Source organism: Eufriesea mexicana, unplaced genomic scaffold, assembly GCF_001483705.2.
Source record: "Eufriesea mexicana isolate 0111107269 unplaced genomic scaffold, ASM148370v2 scaffold657, whole genome shotgun sequence".
Taxonomy (NCBI): domain Eukaryota; kingdom Metazoa; phylum Arthropoda; class Insecta; order Hymenoptera; family Apidae; genus Eufriesea; species Eufriesea mexicana.
In genome coordinates this window covers 1,331,764-1,353,579 of record NW_016908821.1, presented here as the reverse complement: position 1 = coordinate 1,353,579, position 21,816 = coordinate 1,331,764, and the positions used below count along the sequence as shown (strand labels likewise).

The following is a 21,816-nucleotide window of genomic DNA, read 5'->3' as shown; positions in this document are numbered from 1 at the left end:
GGAATGCCTTTGCGAGACAGAAGAACAGGTTCAAAGATCCTCATCTGGAAACCTCCAGTAAAACGAAAATGGTCGAAAGCGATTTGCTTCGAAAATAGCCAGCAGCCGAGCTATAACGAGATATAAGTATCGTAGGGCTAAGTTAGAGGACAGGCCGGTGATTTATGCCCCTTTAATTACGCGCCCCTTTAGCACCTTCCAGGCAGGAGCTGTTCTCGCTTATCTCGGTCTCCTCGTTCTTTGGAAGCTGGTGAATACAGCGAAGCTACTTCACAGAAGAGCTCGTTCATTGGAATCGAGGAAAGTGGCGGGATTGAATCGCGGAGATTTATGTCTGTGGGGGGTAATTAGATTGCTTAGGATGGTAGCAGCTTGTCAGGGAAAAGGATTTATTGGGTTCAGGCTACAGGAATACAATTTCGATTGCGTAATGTAACGAGGGTTATAAGTGGTAGGGTTCTAAGATGCATGAGGTGTCTGAAATTGAGATTTGCGTGCTATTAAGTGCACAGGGTATTATTAGCGAAATTTTACATAGATTATATCTTCATTTTTTCCCAGCTTCTGCTTTATGTTTAAGTATTTGTCACAGTTGACAGGTATAAAATAAAGGATTCAGTGTGTGCAATTATAGCTGCAATCTTTATGTATCTAGAATATTTAACAAGGATCTTTTGTTTTGATTTTAGCCACTCGTTACCGTCAAGATAAAAATGTAGTAGATATAATTATACTTGTAATTTTCTTATACACTAGAGAGACCAGTGAATAATTATTTAAACGTAAATCAATAGAAAATACTATTTCAATAGCAATTTTAGTAACAATGGTTACCAAAAATTCCTGAGACCCAGTCTAATTCCAACCAGCCCTCCACAGCCATAACCTCAAATAATTTCTTCTCTGATAATTACTCCCAGCTTCAGTTCGGACCTAACAGAGAACCCATAAACCAACAGATATAAACCCAACACAGAACTACTCAGAAATTTCAATTCCTCCTAACAATCATTCCAAACAAGATCCTCTTCTCAGTCACAAACCTAACCTCAAAAAACCTTCGTACAACCAGTCTGAAGCATTTATCTCCAGCACAGTCTTTCATCCCCAGCACCCAAGTCTGCCCACAAAAATCCTTTATCTCCGGGGCTCTTTATCCCTATGCAAATGCAGTTGGTAAAATCTCCAAGTTACTAGCCCCCACCCCCTCCCCTTGTATCCATTTCCTCCCCGCAGCTCTGAAGGGGATAAATTCCTAGAGTTTATCGGCTCGTGTAACGTTCAAGTGGCCAGATTAATTCGTCTCGGCTCGTCCTAATTTTTCACCTCGACTCCAGGAACAAAGACCGTGTACAAGGGTGGCAGCAGGGAACTCGATGGCACCGTGTGGTCTCGGATTACCCTGATCCCACGCGGTTAGATCGTATCTCGGTCGTCTTAATCCGGCGATCTGACCCACAGAGAGCTCTTTTTCGCGTTCAACTAGCCGATGTACCGACCGGATTCAGTGTACGGTATTTAATTCTACAGAGAAACACGATACCCTTCTTGGACCGTTTCCATCCTCCGCGACTTTTTTCTCGCGGAACCAACGAATGGATGTTTCTCATACGTGTATACCCTCTGACCAAACTGTTTTCTCCATTTCGACACTGTTTCTGCGTCCTGTGAATCAGTAATGGTAGCATATATACAGGGTGTCCCGTTTAACACGTCTAGGCAGTGCTAAGCTATGAGGACCAACTGTATTCTTCATTTGGGTAAGGACAGCATCGAGATTGAAAAATTAACGTTTTAAATATTGCAATACATTTAAAAGAAGTTCAACAGCTAACTTTCTGTGTCATTATACTATTTTTCTCAATAGGCATTGACTCCATGTTGATGTTCTCAAGGCCAATACGGACAGGACTCTGCAAGGAAGGTCAGTAAGGAAATGGAGGAATGAGGATAGTTCAAAGAATGTAATAATAGAGAAATAGCAAGGTCGATTGCAAGAATTAGACAGGATCTGTTTTTCAGCCGCTGGTGGAGTCATTTTCTACGGTTTCGACACCCGCAGGCGATAAGCCCAGATGAAATTTAAGAGCCCTAGGGATTAATTGATGCGTCAAGAGGATTATAAGGATCGTGTTAATCCTAGACATGGGGAAATCGATCGTGAAATCCCTTTATGAGCTCGCCTTTCTTCGCGGAACGAGATCAACACGGTTTATCGCTCTGACGAAATAATTTCCTGCGTTACGACGACACGGATGAAGTATGGTCGCTGAATTTTGGGGGATTAAACTTGATTATGATACATCATTGTTCTCGCTTAAATAATCCAGGGAATTTTGCGTTATTGTCGAGAGTGAATCACGCGATGGAATAAACAATGGGTCGCAGATATCGCGCGAGAAAGGTTGATTCACGTGATGGAAAATCGACATTTTCCTTCACCTTTGTCTCCTTATTTTAATCTGATATCTGGATTATTCGTTAATCTTCAATTTCGTTGCGTAGACCCCAGTTTTCAGGGAGAAATGACGAATTTTCGTTAAAATTTTATTTCGACGAACTAAGAAACGAGATTTAGGTTTGTCTAGTAATTTAAATTTTAAAAATTTGGTTATTAGCATTCTTTTTTGAAAATGTGTTTATCCGATATATCAGTAGAACGGTTACAAAGAAACGGTATAAAGCTCGGAGCTTTTGAAAACTCAAATTTGAATTTAATACCCTGGTCCACCAATGAAGTATCAACTATCACCATTCACCATTCTAATTTCACTCGAGTTCTATAATAACTCCATTCAACGTACTTCACCATTTTATCTAATTTACATACTCTGCTCCCAAACCCCTTGGCCCAGCAACCACCATTTCCATTTCAATTTCATCGAAGGTACCAATCTCGAATCGTTATCCAACCCCTCCACCTAATTTACATATTCTCTACGTGTTCCCTTGCTCGACAACCAATTACCATTAGCACTGAGTCCAGCTTTACGAAAAGTCTCATCTTAACAGCCAATTTACACCTTCAATTGCCATTTTCCGACTAATTACGTCGCTCATCGTTCCTTTTATCTCAAAAGACTCTAAAACAGAGTCCAATACGCAGTCCTGAAGTGTCGTGTAGCGCTGTTTCAGGGTAGTTCTGGATGATCTAACGTTCTTTTATCTGAATTTTATCTGCTCATGAGAGGAAGAATGATATAACTAATAACCTAATTAGTCTCTTTCATTTCGGCTCGATATTCTGACTGATAATAGCCATAGGAAGGAGTCCTGGTATGTTAGAGATGGATCAGGTATGCTAACTCGCTGTATTATAATGATGTATACCTGCTGTAACGCGACAGGGGTACTATAGTAATGGACAAATAAAACAATGCTTAGACATGCTTAATGTCCTCATAGGTATGCTACTGCCAAGTCACATGGCGTTACAGAGGGTACGTTTACGACTTCACTCTATCATAGCCTCTGCTATATGTCTGAGCAGCGAGTGCTTCACCAGCAGTGTAGACATGGTCTGCAATCGGTTCTATCAAGAATACATACGTCCAGAGGTACCTATACATGAGCTTACAAATGATCCAAGTATAAACGCTAGAACTACCCAGTCGGTAGGCGTGTATCTAAATATAGTAGGCACAGATAGCGATAATTAAAGTGTTGCGATGAAAATAATTCTGACATTCTTATCGAGATTTATTCGCCAGAAGCAACTGTATATTTTCAACAACCGCAAAGGTAAAATAGCTGAAACCAGTCGGTTCGACAGGTTTCGTAGTTCCGGCGTTAAAAGTGAAGAGATATAGATATGATCCAGAACACTCCTCAATCCCATTTACTATTTACGTCTAATAATGAACCAGAGACACATGCAAATTTTCAGAAACTGAAAAACCAAGGTACCCGAGACCAGTCAGTTGGACTGGTTTGCTAATTCCGACGTCAAAAACGAGAGACACGGATTTAGCTGACTTCTGAGTCTCACATGCTCCCAACATTTGGGCTCCATGCACACCTGATTATTTACCAAAAGCAGCTGCACCTTTCCCATTACGATCAGCTAACTGCGAAGATAAAGTATCTAAAATTAGTCAGTCTGATTGGTTTAATAGTTATGCTGATAAGAACGAGAAGAAGGAACATTGACTCAGTAAACTTCTGAACCGCATGCACTATGAGTGGCCCATCTGCCAAAGCCCATGTCCAAGAAGCATATAGAGAATTAAACACCAATCATTTGGTCCTGAGAATCACTCGTGTACCTAATTATAGCTCAGTCAGCTGCAAGAATTAACCCTTTAGGTCTTGCCAAGTCTCTCTCCATAGTCTGCCTTTAGCATAGTGTAGTCTTTAACATTCGAGATCAAGTCTTTTGAAAAAGAAAAAAGAAAACCAGAAAAACTGACCATCCCAATAGCAATTGCAATTTTTTGCGAAGCGAGCTGAACGAAACGATAGCACTTGTCCTAATTTTTGGCTGAATTTTTGTGGCCGGTGACTATAGTCACCAGTCGCGTGTAGATGGCGTCTCGTGACTATACCGGTGACTATAGTCAGCCGTAGCAGCGAAAGGGTTGAGTATGGAATAATTTTTTGATAATTCTACCGTGGAAAGCGAGAGGGAAGGATATCGTGAGGAAAATTAGCCATGTACATATTTCCAGTGATTTCTTACTTACAGAACGAAATTACCGGTTATAACCAGTCAGTTCCACCGGTAGTTCTGTTATTACTCGAGCAAGCTATTAAAATTATCCGATACTTATCAGAATTACCGAATTAGCTTGCTCAGTTGAATATCTCCCCAGCTGAATGCTTTAACCGCGAAAGTGAAACATCTGAGAGCAGTCGGTTGGACAGGTTAGGTAGTTCTAGCGTTAAAAGGGAGAAGGGATATCGGTGCAGCGCGGCGCAACAGGTGTCCCGTTACGCTTTGCTCCATTGTCACGTGACCCGCTCGCCTCGAGCCAGCCAGTCGCAGCCAGTGTGTATCGAGAGGTTAGCAAGACTGGATGCATCTATTTAGGAGAGCAGGGGAGAGATAGGAGAGACTCGTGTCCCGTTTCCAGACGACTTGGACGTTCTAATTAAGATTCCACGCTGGTCCCCGACGGGAGCCCCGGCTCGCGCGGTTTGATATAAAACAACGGCACGGTTTGGAACGGAACAAAGGGCCGGGTGGTGGGGGTAGGCCTGACAGATAGAAACGTTGAACGGTTTGACGGCGGGAGAATTGAACTGCGCACGGTTGGTCAGGTACAAAACGAGGAGAGAGAACGAGTCCATTCCGGCTGCATAATTATAGCTTAAAAAGGATGATCCCTTTCGAGAGATTAAGGGACACTGCTCAAGACCGGCTGCTATCTTAATGAGCGCACGCAGCCCCGGCTTCGATGCCAGACAATCGTAATTAAGCTGCAACGGCTTTGGCCGAGGTCAAGTATGCTTCTTTCACCGGCGTACGCTCTTGCACGCTCCTTGAGGCCCGTGCACGCCTGTGTTCTTCGTCGTGGATCGTATTAGCGTGGAGTACGCGACACGAGTGCCCCTGGGCCCTTGGAGCGCTTACTAAAATAAATTCCAATGCCCACCAACGATTTTTTCACATACTTTGTGCATTGGTTTACTTGGGAATGGCGCGTGGGAAGTGTAACAGTTTGTAATAGGATTGGATTAAGACATCTGGAGGTGCGAGGAAGCTTTACAGGAATGTTGGATGTCTGAACAAGCGAGTTTTGATTTTTCTATGTAGGAATTTGATTTTTTAGTTCTCTAAAATTGAATCTGAATTATCTAAGAGAAACTAAAGAAGATGGGAAATGGAAGACGAAGAAAATTATATAGGGACCTCCTATGAACCATCAGATTTTAATTAATTAAATTTCAATGAAATCCCTTGCCAGTACAATTTCCTTATTTCCCAAGATTGAACCTCAACTACTACTTTAGAAAACAAGGAAGTTGAGAAATGGAGGATGATGAAAATTATATAGAGAGCTTCCATGAACTACCAGATCTTTAACTAAAATTTCAATTAAACCTCTTCCCAATACAATTTCCTTATTTTCCTAAATTGAACCTCGACTATCACTTTAGAAAATGAAAAAGATGGGAAATGGAAGATGAAGAAAATTATATAGAAACCTTCTAGGAATCACCAGATCTTTAATTAATTTTCAATCAAATTTCCTTCCCAGTGTAATTTCTTTATTTCCCAAAATTGGACCTCAACTAGTACCCTAAGAAAAATAAAGAAAATGGGAAATGGAAGATGAAGAAAATTATATAGAAGCCTCCTAGGAACCACCAGATCTTTAACTAATTAATTTTCAATCAAACTTCCTTCTCAGTACAATTTCCTTATTTCCCCAAATTGGACCACAACTAATACTCTAGGAAAAGTAAAGAAAATGGGAAATGGAAGATGAAGAAAATTATATAGAAGCCTTCTAGAAACCATCAGATCTCTAAATAATTAAATTTCAACCGAACTTCTTCCCAGTACAATTTCTTTATTTCCCAAAATTGGAAATTTATTTTTCTCAACTAGAAAAATAAAGAAGACGAAGAAATTTCAATCGATCCTCTATCCAACAAAATTTTCCAGGACCTAAACCTCCCCTCGTCCCTCTTCCCCCCAAAGATCAAAGAAGCTGACGACCCCCTTCTAATCCTTCCGCATCAGAGCATCCATGGTCCCATCCCACTTGCCAAGGAAGCCTCTAAAACACCTCTAAAAACGCGAGAGGCGGATTCGTGGAGCAAGATGATCGGCTCCTGACGAAAAATCCTCGATGACGTTGAGCCTGAGAGGTCCCCCTTTAGAAATCGCGCTCCGCAGCCATCTCTTTCATTGTCCAATTGGTAATGTCAGCCGCTATTACCCTGTTGAATACATTTAATAGACAAAGGATTGGCAGAGGCTCTCATTTTCGCAGCGCGAGAAGAACGCGAGGCACACGGCCCCCGTTGGGGCCCGTGGAAACGCGGTCGACGTCGGGTTGAGAATATTATTCGTCGACGGCCCGCTAATAACGGGCCGAGCCCGGGCCGCGCATATGGCATTCAATGACCGGCCAATTGGACAATTGAGCTCAATCATAATAATACACATATATATGGATCGTTGCAACGCTCGCGTTTCGGCCCGTTATCAATAAATTCACTTGCCGGAAAGTAAATTCACCGGTCGCGTCCTGGTTTCGGCCGTTTCCACTCGTTCTCCTCCGGGGTCCCCCTGGCCCCGGTTTTATCGTCACACCGGGTAGATGCGTGGCGGAGAGTTCATTTCGACTCGTATCGGGAATTACCCCTGCCAAGTTTTCCGAATGACGAAACTTCTTGGCGAGTTTTAAGCAAGAAATTTCGTAGTTGGTGGTATGTGTGTGGAAATCGTGGAGTGAGTTGAAAAAGGCGATAAAAAATTATGTTTCTTTTGAATTATTGTGGCAGAAATATTCATCAATTATGCAGATTATGGGATATTTTTGGGGGGTAAAGTGAGAGAAATTTATGAAAGTGACAAGGGTTGTTTTTGGTTTGGTCTTCAACTTTTAATTAATTTGGGAAGGGTGGAAATTTGGAAGAATTTTGAGGTTTTTTGAAAAATTCTAGGACCTCTGAGGAAGAATTTAATTTCGAGATTTAATCTTTTAAATTTTGGAAGGCCTATTTGACACAAAATTTTTAAGTTTAAATTAAAACTTTTAAAATTAAAAATTCAAAATTTAAAGTATCAAAATTAAGGTGTAAAGTATAAAAACTAAAGAGTTATTTCTTTCTGAGTCTCAGAAGAATGTTTTAAAAGTTCTAAGAGTTCTAAGAAGGAATTTTAAAAGGATTTCAAGAGTTCCTGCCTTTTCTCATATTTTCTAAGGATTATACATATACTATAGCAAGATATTCTGAGAGTCTCAAGTGTCAAGTTTGGAATTTATTTGTTGCCATCATTTTTCAATTCCTTACCAATTTTTGTATTAGGTATATCTCGATATTAACACAGTCATGTACTTACTAATACCCAGATACGCAACTGACTAGATTATTCTATGTCTGTGTATAATTAAAAAATTCTTCTTCACAGTTTGATACAATTATGAGCCTACTAGGAAATTTGGTTTGAAGCCTTTCTTTCATTTTCTCATCTATACTGTTTATTTCTTCGAAGCTCTAAGTGCTTCCATTAGTGCTGGCTTCTGCGTGTCACTAAACTCATACGGAACCCGTTTGCCCATTTTCTTTGCTTTTGCTATTCGCATCTAGCAACCAATAATTTTAGAACGACTTATCGTTCGCTTTATTCGTGGTATCATAGTCTTTTCTGTTTATCCAGGATCAGTTTCGATAATCTCTCTCAAAACATCATTGTCAATGGCTCTTTCCAACTTTTCTTCGTATTTATTCCTCGGTGAAAGATCATCAATTCCAAATTCGACGAATTAACGACGAGCTATTCAAACATTGACATAACTTTCTGCTAACTCAACGCTAATTCTATGCTTTTAGCAAGTTTTCCGGCATTTTTCCAAGCTTAAAGCTCGGATAAAAATCAAATAACGAAGCTCGATTAGTTTTGTTATATTAATTATTATTCTAAATATTTCCTTTGGCAAACTTCAAATTTTGGAAAGATAAAATTCCATGTTCATTAAATTAATAATATCACAGAATTTTTATTTTATTAGGATTGTTCGCAAATTAATTTCAATTTTCTTCGTTCCAATTGCAGGATTTTTCGATTGTGGGTTACCAAAATTTTCAGCTGACTCCGTTTTTTAATTTTTGTGTCTATGGAATTCATAGTGGTTTCAAAATTTGGTCAATGGTAGTATAATTCATTAAAATACAGCGTTGTAGTTTTCCACAGAATATTATTTCTATATCAATTTCAGACTTTATATTTTCGTTTCAGTATTGATAGAACAAAAATCACAAGTTTCCTATAAGAACAGTTTTCTCATAAGAACAAATTTCCTATAAGAACACAGAGGTTTCCTCATTTCAATATCGACACATGCTTACCCCCAATTTTTCTCCCCTATTATAAATTTCGAAGTCACTGAATTCTCATGAGAACACCATATCAAAAACAGGAGAATAGCAAAAGAATTTACAGAAATTTCCATAAGAACAGAGTTTTCAAGAGTCAAGAATACTCAAAGAAAAGATTCCTCCTTATCTCAATATCGACACATGCGTACCCCCTTTATTTCTCCCCTATTATAAAATTCGTAGTCACTGAATTCCCACGTGAACACCATATCTAAAACAGGAGAATACCAAAAGAAGCCGAAGAAATTTAAAAAGAAAATCCCTTTTGTGGAATATTCCATGGTTCGTAAAGGTCTGAAAATAAATACACATGTTTCGCGATTGCTGCCATTTAAGGGATTACAATAAAACAGCATGGAGGTGGTCAGGTAGACGATAGTTAGGTCCTGAACAACGCCTCGAGGAGGCTTTACCTATTAACGATCGCACGTGTGCAATTGCCGGAAATTCCAAGGAGACGTCGGCCGCCAGCAAAATACCGTTTGGGGAAAGCATTTAATAGGATCCAGGGCCCGCATCGGGATCTGTTCACCAGATGTTACAGCGTTTTCCATCCGACCAGTGAAATTCGACTTTGACCGGCTTCCTCGGAACCGACGTTTCCATTGTTGCGTGGAAACCCTAATGGAAGCCGGTAATGGAGGCCCAGGCTAACGAAACGTGTTCATTAAGCCTCCACCATGGAATTTTCATCGAATTTTCCATCGGTTTATTTTGTTATATATACTGGGTGTCTCACGATTTTTCAGCTACATATGAGTCGTTCACTGCACAAATTGATTAACCCCATAAAACAAAAAGTGGAGAATAATGATTTAATGACGATGATATTTTTGAAGAATTTTGTTTTCGTTTAAAATATTCGAACATTACAGTATCTTTTATAACACATTAAAAAATCATCAGAAATCCATAATTTTGTTATTAAAGTGCAGTTTAAGTGAAATGATTAGTAAAATTCCTCGAGCTACTTGACTTCTCGAGATTCCTCGATATTTATATCAATAGGAGAAATTAAAAATTGGTCACAGTTATGGGAATCCTGTTCAAGAAATAAAAATTCAAATTTCAGACAATCAAACTGTAGAAATAAAAATTCAAATGTTAAAATCAATTTGGAGGAATAAAAATTCCAATTTTAAAAAATCGAGTTGGAAGAATAAAAATTTAAATCTTAGAATATTGAATTCGAGAAATAAAAATTTAAATATCAGAAAATCAATTTGGAGGAATAAAAATTGAAATTTCGGAAAATCGAATTGCAGAAATAAAAATTGAAATTTCAGAAAATCGAAGAAATTCGAACTTCGAACAAGTTTCACTGGGTCGAATTTGGAATCAACGAGTCATGAACGGGATCGATGAAGCAATTAATAAAAATATAACACGATAACTCATCGAAGCGTCGAGATAAGCGACAAGAAAGCTAAACTGATTGAAATTGATCGAACGTTGAATGAGAATTTAGAAGAATTTGTTCTCGTTAATTTGCGAAAGCAGTGACACGTTTTCGACAAATTCGCGACTACTGCGTGTCACATTTCTCATCGATCAAGATTGCTATTTTTCGTAGTTTCGATGGTGGGGGTAGATAAGATGGTTATACAGATCTTGATCGACTATCGCTGAATCCGAATTCGCCAATGGAAACGCGGTAATTTTTGACGTATTTAATGAACAGATTTAGAAACGTTGTTTATGACGATCGAGATTCACTTTTCTCGAGCATGTTTATGGAATTTCGAAACAATCGTGATCAGATAGATGGGATTATTTGTACGATCATTTCTATTTGTGGTGAATTTATTTTCATTCCTATCGGTATGACTTGCAATACTCGAGCTTCTGAATTAAATTTGGTCAAAGTGTATTTTTTCATATCACAAGGTTATCACAAGTGGAGAATAATTCGAATAATTACTCGAATTTTTATTTAATTTCTTATTTTAATTTTCTGTTTACTAATTATTATTTCACCCTTTGTAATTGGCGATTCTTTCGTTGCAGAAAAATAGTAATTCGAAGACTTTCTGCCATAAAGTCGAGGATATTTTTAAAACGGTAAATAAGGAATCGTATGCAAATTAAGACGTGGAATTACTTTACCTCGACATTCCACGCATCGCTGAGTAATTGTAGATTTCATATATTAATTAACATCGATCTTTAGAATGTGATTAAATGGCGATTGAGAGGCCTCTCGAGTGCAAAGTGTTAATTTCCTATTTCACAGAATTTCTACTTAATTTTCTATTTATTGAATTTTTATTTAATTTCCTATTTCACAGATTTCCTACTTAATTTTCTATTTCATTGAACTTTTATTTAGTTTCCTATTCCATAATTTTTATTTAATTTCTTATTTCACAGAATTTCTACTTAATTTTCTATTTATTGAATTTTTATTTCATTTCCTATTTCACCGTATTTCTACTTAATTTTCTAATTATTGAATTTTTATTTAATTTCCTATTTCGCAGAATTTCTATTTAATTTTCTATTTCATTGAATTTTTATTTAATTTCGGATTTGTTTCTTATTTTGATCACCTATATTACTTTAAAAGCTTATTCTAAAATTAACACTTTCAATTTTGAAAATTGGTTTTAGAATGTATTTGTAACTTTAACAGGTCATGTTATTATTATTTTATTATGGTATCTTTCAAACCGAATTTACTATAATAATATTTGTCCGTGAGTGTAAAATTGCTGTGTTCAAAATTATAGGTCTAAGACAGTTTTGAAATTTTTCTTGAATTTTTCCAAGTTCTTATATGATATTTGTTAAAGGAAAATGTGCGAAAAGGGTATTTTTATAATTTCTTGGTCGATCATAGGTATCGCGGAGTACTTTCCAAAAACAGGAAATTTTCGTAGGTTCCCCATAGCACGTAAATGGAATTTCTCAGTGGTCTTTTCGAAAAGACTTTCTCTTTTATTTCTGTCTGCCCTCTGTCCCCTTTGTACACGCTTTAAAAATACTCGATTCGCTCATGAATCGTCTGTCTAGCCGTCACAGACTCATCTGACCCACCGAAGCTTCAGAACCTTCGAACCATTTCGATTCCCAACCTTCAAACTTGTTCTTTGTTCTTTTAACCCCGGAAAATGCTAATTTAAATAGCTCACATCCATATGCCTATATTTCCTGTATCTTCTTTCACTCACTTATCACCTTACTATCGTGTTTGATTGCTAGATTAACCCCCTATAACTTAGAAATTGTGTATCCACTTATTTTTATTTTTTAAGTCTTCTTTTATTTTCTTTAATTTCAGTTTATTTTATCCTATTTTATTTTATTTCATTTCATGTTGTTATTTAATTTCATCTTATTTTATTTTATTTCATTTGGTTGAATTTTATTTATTCGTTTGTTATTATTATTATGTACTCATTTAAAAGTAGCAATTTAATTTTATTTTGTCCTATTTTATTTTATTTCATTTATTTATTTGTTATTATTGTATGCTAATTTAAAAGTGAAATAGGGTATATCAATTAGTACAATTTTCTTTTCTTCCCATAAATGAACGAAATTCAAGTCATAGGGTGTTAAATTAATAAAAGAAAGGAAAATAAGTTCTATAGGGGTAGTTGTAGGAAACAGATGGACCAATTAAATTGTAACATTGATGCTTGGCATGGGTGAGAAGTTACGTGACTGGAAAAGGGCCAAGATCGAAGATGAACAAAGAGCCGTTTATGGGTTCGGTTGCGACGTGTCGATTACTCAAAATTCCACCACGTAGCACATGCCATCACACGTCGATTCTCACCGTGTTCCAACGATCGAAAAAATTTCTGGCAGACGTAGAAAGATTCTCGTGATATTCTTAAATAATAATAATTTGTATCTCCTATTATTTTTTGAAAAGAAATAAAATTTTCTTCTTTAGCATTTAGAAAAATCGGGGGAATTTAAATTCGAATTTTTAAATTTAAATATACAATAACTCAAACTCAGCCTAATTTAAAAAATTCGATATAAAAGTTTCCAGGGTTAAAGAGATTAAAATATTCAAATATACAAATTTTCAAAAATTTATAACCTTAGACATTTAACGATAAAAGTAAAAAAATTCAAATTGGATTATTCGAATTGGAAAATTTAAATATAAACATCTTCGAATTTAAAAATTAAAATAGAAAATTTTCTAGTTTAAAAAGTCCAGTATAGAAGTTCCCAAATTTGATAATTTAGAATTGGAAATGACTATAAAAGTGAATAGATACAAATTCGATTGTTAAAACATAAAAATTCCAATTTTACAGTTTAAATTTCCCGGTTAAAATTGGAAGACAATGGACGACAAGCAGCCATTTGTCTCTTTGAATTTCGCGCCAGTTTATATTGCCGAAGTAGCAAATTCGCGCTTCATATCGCTGTCTTCGATGTCGAATATGAGATCTCGTTGTTAACACTCTGATTCAACGGCACGTCTCGCATAAACATCCTCATCAAAGAAATAATCCGATACCGCCATATTTATTTGCTTCGTCCACGCAACTACGCCACGAAAATACCTCAAAACTCGCGCGAGAGCCTGGCATTCCGTAAATCAGCAACAATCCGAGCTGCCACGGCTTTTCCACGACATTCTGCGCCATATTTCCTTCCATCCTCCTTCGAAGCTTGAAAAAAGAAATAACACGTTTCCTCTCGAAGGAACGAAATTAAAAATACCCTCCGCTTGGTAAGCTGTACGTTAGACTTTCTTACGATCGAGACCCGTCATCTTTTATTATTCTCGAATCTTCCCCTTCGACCTTCCCTTCGACCTTTCGTTCAAATTTCTCGCATAGTCCGTTACTTTAATTTTTCCCGCCATTTTTCTTGAGTCATTTTCGTCGTAAATTTATTTAAAATACAATTACATCGTAAATAAAAATTTTCGTAGGAGATGTTGGAGAATTTGTTTATTATTCTCGAATCTTCCCCTTCGACTTTTTTTTCAAATTTCAAGTATGATCTCTTTACTTTTTCCCGCCATTTTTCTTTTCTTTTGTTGGAGAATTTATTGTTTTCGAATTTTCCCCTTCGACTTTTTTCAAATTTCAAATATAGTCTGTTACTTCAATTTTTCCCGCCATTTTTATTTTCTTTTTGTTCTTGGAACGTTTTCATCGTAAATTTACGAATTTTTGAAGGGGGTGTTGGAGAATTTGTTAAGTATTCTCGAATCATCCCCTTCCGATACTAAATTAAAAAAAAAAAGACATCGAAGAAAATATTACAAAATTTCTTTTTGTCCCCTTTCACACATTTTCACATATTTTTACACACATTTTCATACACTTTCTGAACACGTAAAGGGGGTTGAAGAAACTCTGAAGAAGTTTCGAATAAATATATCGCGAGATATTTTCACAGTAAATTTTCGAAAAAGAATTACCGATAGAAGATATCAAGAAACTTTCTCCAAATCTTTTTCACCATACTTTTATTCGTCCTCTGAGAAGTGTTTGTCAGTAGACGAAGAAATTTCTCCCCAGAAATCTTACGAGGACCCCATGGAGAAATTTTCAAAGGAACGCTTGGAAGGAAGCGTCGGAGAATTTGTTTCAGCAGCCCTCAGATGTTTTTGCGAATTTTCTGCACGTTTAGAGGGGAATCGAAGGAAGGTGGAGAAATTTAGGTGGCGACGAAGAGAGGAGGAGGAGGACGGGGAGGAAAGTAAACGTTCGAACGCTATACTTAATCGCGACGCCATCTAAAACGGATCCTCCGCGTCAGTTTCCGTGTATTTTTAGCGTTTTTTCGCTTTCATCCTACTTGCTATCGCGACGACGATCGCTATCCACGCGATTCCGCCAATTTTTCACTTCGTGCTTTACTTTTCGCGCTTTTTCCTTCCTTTACCGACCTCTTCCCGAAATAGAAATTCTTCGCGAGGTCGTTGTACCACCGTCTACCATGCGATTTTTTAATCGTGCCCTCGAGTGATCGATTGGAATAATTTTCCCCCAATTTTTCACTTATCATTTCCTTCTTTTCAATTTTTTTCTTTTTTTTTTTGAGAGAGTGGGGGTTGGTATAGGAATATTTTCAAATCAAATACTTTTCATTCTATCTTCGTTCTATTTATTCCAAGAGAATTTTCCTATTTTTGTTTCTGTCTTTAGGTTGCTATAGAAATATTTTTTGGGGCCAACTTGTTTCGAGAGGATTTTCCTACTTTTATTTTGTTTTTTAAGTTGCTATAGAAATATTTTTTAGAATTAATTTGCTTCGAGAGGATTTTCCTATTTTTATGTTGTTTAGAGAGCCTTTTCCTATCTTTATTTCATTTTTCAAGTTGCTATAGAAATTCTTTTTCGAGCCAATTTGCTGCCAGAAAATTTTCCTATTTTTATTTCGTTTTTCAAGTTGCTATAGAAATCTTTTAGAGGTAACTTGCCTTGAGAAGATTTCCCTATTTTTATTTCGTCTTTCAAGTTGCTATAGAAATTTTCGTTAGAGTCAACTTGCTTCAAGAGAATTTTCCTATTTTTATTTCGTTTTCCAAGTTGCTATAGAAATTTTCTTTAGAGCCAACTTGCTTCAAGAGAATTTTCCTATTTTTATTTCGTCTTTCAAGTTGCTATAGAAATTTTCTTTAGAGCCAACTTGCTTCAAGAGAATTTTCCTATTTTTATTTCGTTTTCCACGTTGGTATAGAAATTTTCTTTAGAGCCAACTTGCTTCAAGAGAATTTTCATATTTTTATTTCGTTGTCCAAGTTGCTATAGAAATTTTCTTTAGAGCCAACTTGCTTCAAGAGAAATTTCCTATTTTTATTTCAATCGTTCCAACTTTCGCTCTTATTTATGCGACTTCTTGTCAGGAAAAAAATGATCCGCAGAACATCACACGCATAGTCGGTGATTCAATTAACTTTTGCGCCAGTCCTCCTCCGTTTATCCCAATGAATTTGCAATTCGTCTCGAGTGCCGCGAGTCGTTTATATCTCTGTTACTTATTTGCATATCGTATATTAGCGTACGTAAAAGATTTCGAGGCGTATAAATCCTCGAACGAAGTGAAATACGCGTGCGAGGGTATAATGTTAGATAAAATCTGTGTTAAGCCATTAGAAAAATCCGCTCGTGCCATGTTACACGGCTGAATCGTGTACGAGCCAACGCGATTATGAGTTCTCACCTAGTCGAACCAGCTGTCCTTGGGCACTTCGATCGATCTCCAGCATCAGGAGTATTCCAACGATGAGACATTTCACGATCTCCATCCCGACTTCTTCGACAACAGGCTCGGACAACTAGTGGCGCGACATGGGTGACTTTCTGCAACATCCAATGACAATATCTTTATTTTTATGCCTCCCAATTATTTTATTACTCCAATCGATTCGTTTTTACGAATTATTTACCATATAATAAATTTTAGCGAATTAATTCTTATTAACTATCTTCTAATTATTTGATAAATTTTGTTTCATTAATGTTTACGAATTATTTACTATTTGGTTAATTTTTTTATTACATAAAACGTATACCCAAAAATGAAAAAGGTTCCATTTACACATCCACACATTTCGGGGGGCGATTAATCAATTAATTTTTGCGAAATTAAATTAATTTTATTTAATTAATTTTTACGAATTATGTACTAATTATTTGCGGATTATTTGATTAATTTTTTATTGCCCGAAACGTACACACAAAAATCAGAAAATCCCATATACATACCAAACACACCCCCATTTCATGGAAAATTAATCAATTAATTTTTACGAAATTAAATTTTATTTAATTAATTTTTACGAATTATGTACTAATTATTTACGGATTATTTGATTAATTTTTTATTGCCCCAAACGTACAACCAAAAATCAGAAAAGCCCATATACACACCAGCACACCCCCGTTCCATGGAAAGTAAATTTTCCTCGACTAAAAGAAAGCAAAAATAATCTACTCTCTCTAGAATCACGAAAAATCAGAAAAATATCAAATACTTGAGTATTGTATACGTATATTAGACTATCAAACCATTAAACATCCGCTGAAAAATTCGAGCAATCCCCTAAACGCATCCACGCATCCCCGTCACGCTATTTTTAACAAATTACATAAAAAATCAATCCACTCCAGAACACGTTCCCTCTGAATCGTTCCGCGACACGTTCCCAGCCCTAATCTGACTCTCCAGAGCGAGCTGGTTATGGTGCACCGCGCTGATCTATGGGGTCGAGCGCGAGGATGCACACCGGACGTGTTCTGGCGCTCGAAATTCAGCCCTGACATGGCCATGTGTTCCTCTAGCCCAAAGCCGACGAACACTACCTATTATACCTTATGGCGATGTCACCGTGCACCCCATAGTACTCCATAAACTGTCCCGACGGTTTCGATCGGATTTATGACGATTCGCCACACGCCATGACGAGAGAAGAAGAAGAAGAAGAAGAAGAAGAAGGAAAGAAAAATTTTCTATTCAATGACACTACTTTATGGGAACCCTTGTAAACCGGTCTTATGGTTACTCTTAAACACCTCTATCTATTAGGATCCAGCCTGGCCGCTGACGCTTTTGTCGATCGTTCCCGAATAATTTCGCGAGCGTGTTGGGCTCGCTCCATGTTTTTCCCTCGTTTTTTATTTTTTTATTTTTTTATTTCCAAATTCTTTTGTTTTTTCTTTTTTGTTTCTTTCTTTGGGGGGGGGGGGGGGTGTTTCGTGCGTTGCTTCGGTTCGTGTCGAGGGTCCCGGTTGCTTGTTCCCCCGATGCCGGGCATTAGGCGTTTGTAGTTAGACAGAGGGTAATTAATTATGGGAAGTTAGGTGCTTGTGGTTTGATACGGGGTATTAGGAATTCGTGGATGGTCCGGGCAGGTTTGGAACGTGTTGGTGCGGTTTGTCGGTTTTGGATCGGAGTTTCGGTTTTATTTCAAGGGGAATTATCCCCGGTTACGGAATTAATTATGGGAGTTTGTAATTGGGGGATCAGAGATGCCGAGGCTCCTTTCGAAGTCGCTTGACATCGGACATGGTTTAAATCGAGGGTTTATGGGTTACGGAATTAGTACAAAAATTAGCGATTATGGGATTGGAGCAGTTGATAAGATTCGTTTCTTCGTGGTAAGATTCCCATAAACAGGTATGCATTTATGGGTAATTTATTTCATTACGAAAAATGTAAAAGGAAGGGTGCATATAAGTCTCAAATTTGTCTTGGATTTTTTGAATTGATTTTTACAGCGAATTTTGTAATAAAATATTACTATTTCTGTAATTAAATTTTCACTTTTTTCTAATTCTAAAATTAATCATTTTTTTTCTTATTCTATAATTAAGAATTTCTTTTTTATTCTGGGATTGAGAATTTTTCTATTTTTAATTTCACAGTGAAGAATGTTTCCCTCCTTATTTCGTAATTAAAAATTCTACTTTTAGTTCTACAATTCAAAATTTTTTCTACCAATTTCAAAGAATTTTTCTGCTTCTCATTGCGTGGTTGAGAATTTTGCTATTTTTAATTGCACAATGAAGGAATTTCTAAATTTCAAAGAATAAATTTAATTTCACGAGGTAATGCACTAATAGACGAGGGCCCAACACCATCAGATTTATTTAATTAAAAATACCATAGGAATAAAAAGAAAAAAAGAAATAAAAGGAGAGAAGTTTCAGTACCGTTATAGAATACAACCGAAAGAAAAATAATCTAGAATTCTTCCTCGTGCTTTCCAAGAATAGCAGCGCCTAGTCTCGTCTAGTTCGTTTCCAATTATAATTCAGCGTGCCACGAACTGTAACTATAACGCACAATTGCAGCGAGTACTCCATCATTATATACCGTTAACAGCCAGATAAATCAGTCCGTGCATATTCCAGGCTGATTGAAAGTTATTCGAAAATTCAGACGTAGCCCTCGGTCACAAAAATCATCTGCCTCGTTTGCAAGACTTATTATAAGACCGGTCATCCAGCGCTCCGTAAAGATCGCATTAACGACGCCCGGAAACGCATAAACCACCATTTCCGAGCGTTAAATTCCGAAAGCAGATTTACTCGCGTTCCCATTCTTCCACGCTCGTTAGGCGAAAAGACACATCATAACGCGCCCCGAGTGTCTACCCGACGTTCAAACCGTCTGGCAACAAGTATTTACACTTACGCGTTGCAAATTGCGCGCGATGAACTGCGCGCGAAACTCGCGAGCGGAATTCACGCTGACGCGAAGCGTGTAATAAAGTTCTATGTCCTATTGTTTCGTCGGCGGTTCGTTCGAGATTTATGGGGCAGGTGTGAGCCGCTTTTCGCTGGTTTAGAGAAATAGGAAGGTGTTTTGACGAGGAAGAGGCGGGAGAGAGCTGCTAGTACGGGGTTTGAGGTGGTTTGAGAGCGAAGGTGGAGATGTGGTGGTGATGAGTGCGAAATGGAAGTGGGTTTTGTTGTTGGTTTGGTGATTTATAGAGATTCGTATGGTAGAGAGCAATTCTTAAAGTTTGAGATTGTTTGGACATGGAAGGTGAAGGTTTGAGGTGGTTTGAGAGGTAAGGTGGAGGTTTGATGGTGTCAAATGAGAAATGAAATTGGGTTTTGTTGTTTGTTTGATGATTTATAGAGATTCGTATGGTAGAGAGCAATTCTTAAAGTTTGAGATTGTTTGGACATGGAAGGTGAAGGTTTGAGGTGGTTTGAGAGGTAAGGTGGAGGTTTGATGGTGTCAAATGAGAAATGAAATTGGGTTTTGTTGTTTGTTTGGTGATTTATAGAGATTCGTATGGTAGAGAGCAATTCTTAAAGTTTGAGATTGTTTGGACATGGGAGATGAAGGTTTGAGGTGGTTTGAGAGGTAAAGTGGAGGTTTGATAGTGTCGAATGAGAAATGAAACTGGGTTTTGTTGTTGGTTTGGTGGTTTATACAGATTTGTAAGCTAGAGTTGGTGGTTTGAGAGGTAAAGTGGAGGTTTGATAGTGTCGAATGAGAAATGAAACTGGGTTTTGTTATTGGTTTGGTGGTTTATACAGATGTGTAAGCTACAGTAGAATTTTTAGAGTTTGAGATTGTTTGCAGATGAAAGATGAAGGTTTGAGGTGGTTTGAAAGATAATTTGGAGGTTTGATGGTATCGAGTGTGAAATGGATTTGTGTTTTGTTGCTGGTTGAATGGTTTATACAGATTTGTAAGGTAGAGAAGAATTTTTAGAGTTTGAGATTGTTTGCAGATGGAAGGTGAAGATTTGAGGTAGTTTGAAAGATAATGTGAATGTTTGATGACGTTGAGTATGAAATGGAATTGTGTTTTATTATTCCTTTGATGATCTGTTAAGATTTGAAAGGTAGAGGGAAATTTTTAGAGTTTATGTGTTTGAGATTGTTTGAAGAAGGTGAAATGAAGTGAAACTGTATACTTTATTGCCGAATCAGTGTCTAATAATGAGATTCATAACGTAGGAAAGAATTTTAAGATTTTAAATGTTTGAAATTGTTTGAGAATAGGAAATGGAGGTTTGATAATGTTCATAGTGAACGAAATAGCGTATTTTATTATTAATCCAGTGATTTGTATTGAGATTTCGAAGGCAAAGGGAAATTTGGAGTATTTTAATGTTTGAGATTGTTTGAAGGGAAAGGGAAAGTTTGATAATGTTGATTGTAATATGAAATTGTGTTTCCTTATGGCTTCAGTGACTTTTCAGTGAGATTTCTAAGGTTCGGATAAAATACATTAGATCAATTTAAAGAAACTGACGTCTTAATATTTAATGAAAAAATATTTTGAATCAGAAATAACGGTTTGAGCTAGTATGAACCATTACTCCTTCAATCCTTTATATTGAAATTTAAGACCCGCGTGTAGCTGGTTTTGGTTAAAGAGACAGGCACTTGGTAAAGAAAAATTTTGAAGGAGCACGTACATAATAAATGTTTGAAGCTGTTTAAGAATAAAATTTAAAGGTTTCAATGACGCAAACTGTAATAAAGTTCCACATCATACTGCTTCTTCAGTGGCGTATATTGAAATTTACGAGATAAGCTTCGACTCGTTGAAGAGAATTATATATTCAGTACTGAATGAAAATTTCGAAAGAAATTTAATAAACATTCGGTAATTTCAATTTCATGATAATATAACGCGTATAATAAATTTCTGTTCATATAGCCTTTATCAAAAAATATTAAATAATATAATACAAAAATATTACCATTTACTACAAGAAATTAAAACAGGAAATTAAATATGATCTATTATATAAAAATATCGAATTATCATTTATCACAGAAAATTAGAATAGATCATATTCCATAATCTTTAAAAATTCTCAACTTCGAACTATAAATAATAAAAAAAAAAATTAAATTAAATTATCTATACAAAAATATTTATTTACTTATTTATTATTCCACCCCCCCCCCCTAAAATCAAGATTTTCATAGTAAATTTCATGACTTTTAAATATATTAAGCTCCAAAGAAGATAAAGTAATAATTTTTCAAAAATGGATTTTATTTTTCTAAATTCAAACTCATATTGTACCACACCAAATTTCCACAACATAACCTCACTCTAATCCACTTTACGAAAGCTTAATACCCAACAATCGACTTACCCCATTACTCCAAATAGGCGACAAGAAACAAGAACACGTGAGCAATCCAATTTTCCAATATTCTCCGCTCACTCGATTACTTTCATCACTTCACAACCGCGCCAAACCCAATTCACCTCTCCTTTGATCACTCAAATCCAATTTTATTCCAACCCCAATAATAACAAAAAAAAAAAAAAAAAAAAAAAAAAAAAAAAAAA

The 21,816-nt window shown here is 36.7% G+C and overlaps 1 protein-coding gene across 3 annotated transcripts in view; it reads right to left on the bottom strand.

Annotated features, from left to right (window-relative positions):
• The window catches only part of LOC108546346 (fibroblast growth factor receptor homolog 1), a 132,026-nt gene that overhangs the window by 18,638 nt on the left and 91,572 nt on the right, over nt 1-21,816 (bottom strand). For all 3 annotated transcript variants that reach the window (XM_017898378.1, XM_017898380.1, XM_017898379.1), the window contains exon 2: nt 16,201-16,340. In XM_017898378.1, coding sequence (XP_017753867.1) covers nt 16,201-16,285 — 85 coding nt within the window. In that variant the 5' untranslated portion in view covers nt 16,286-16,340. The remainder of the gene's footprint in view (nt 1-16,200; nt 16,341-21,816) is intronic.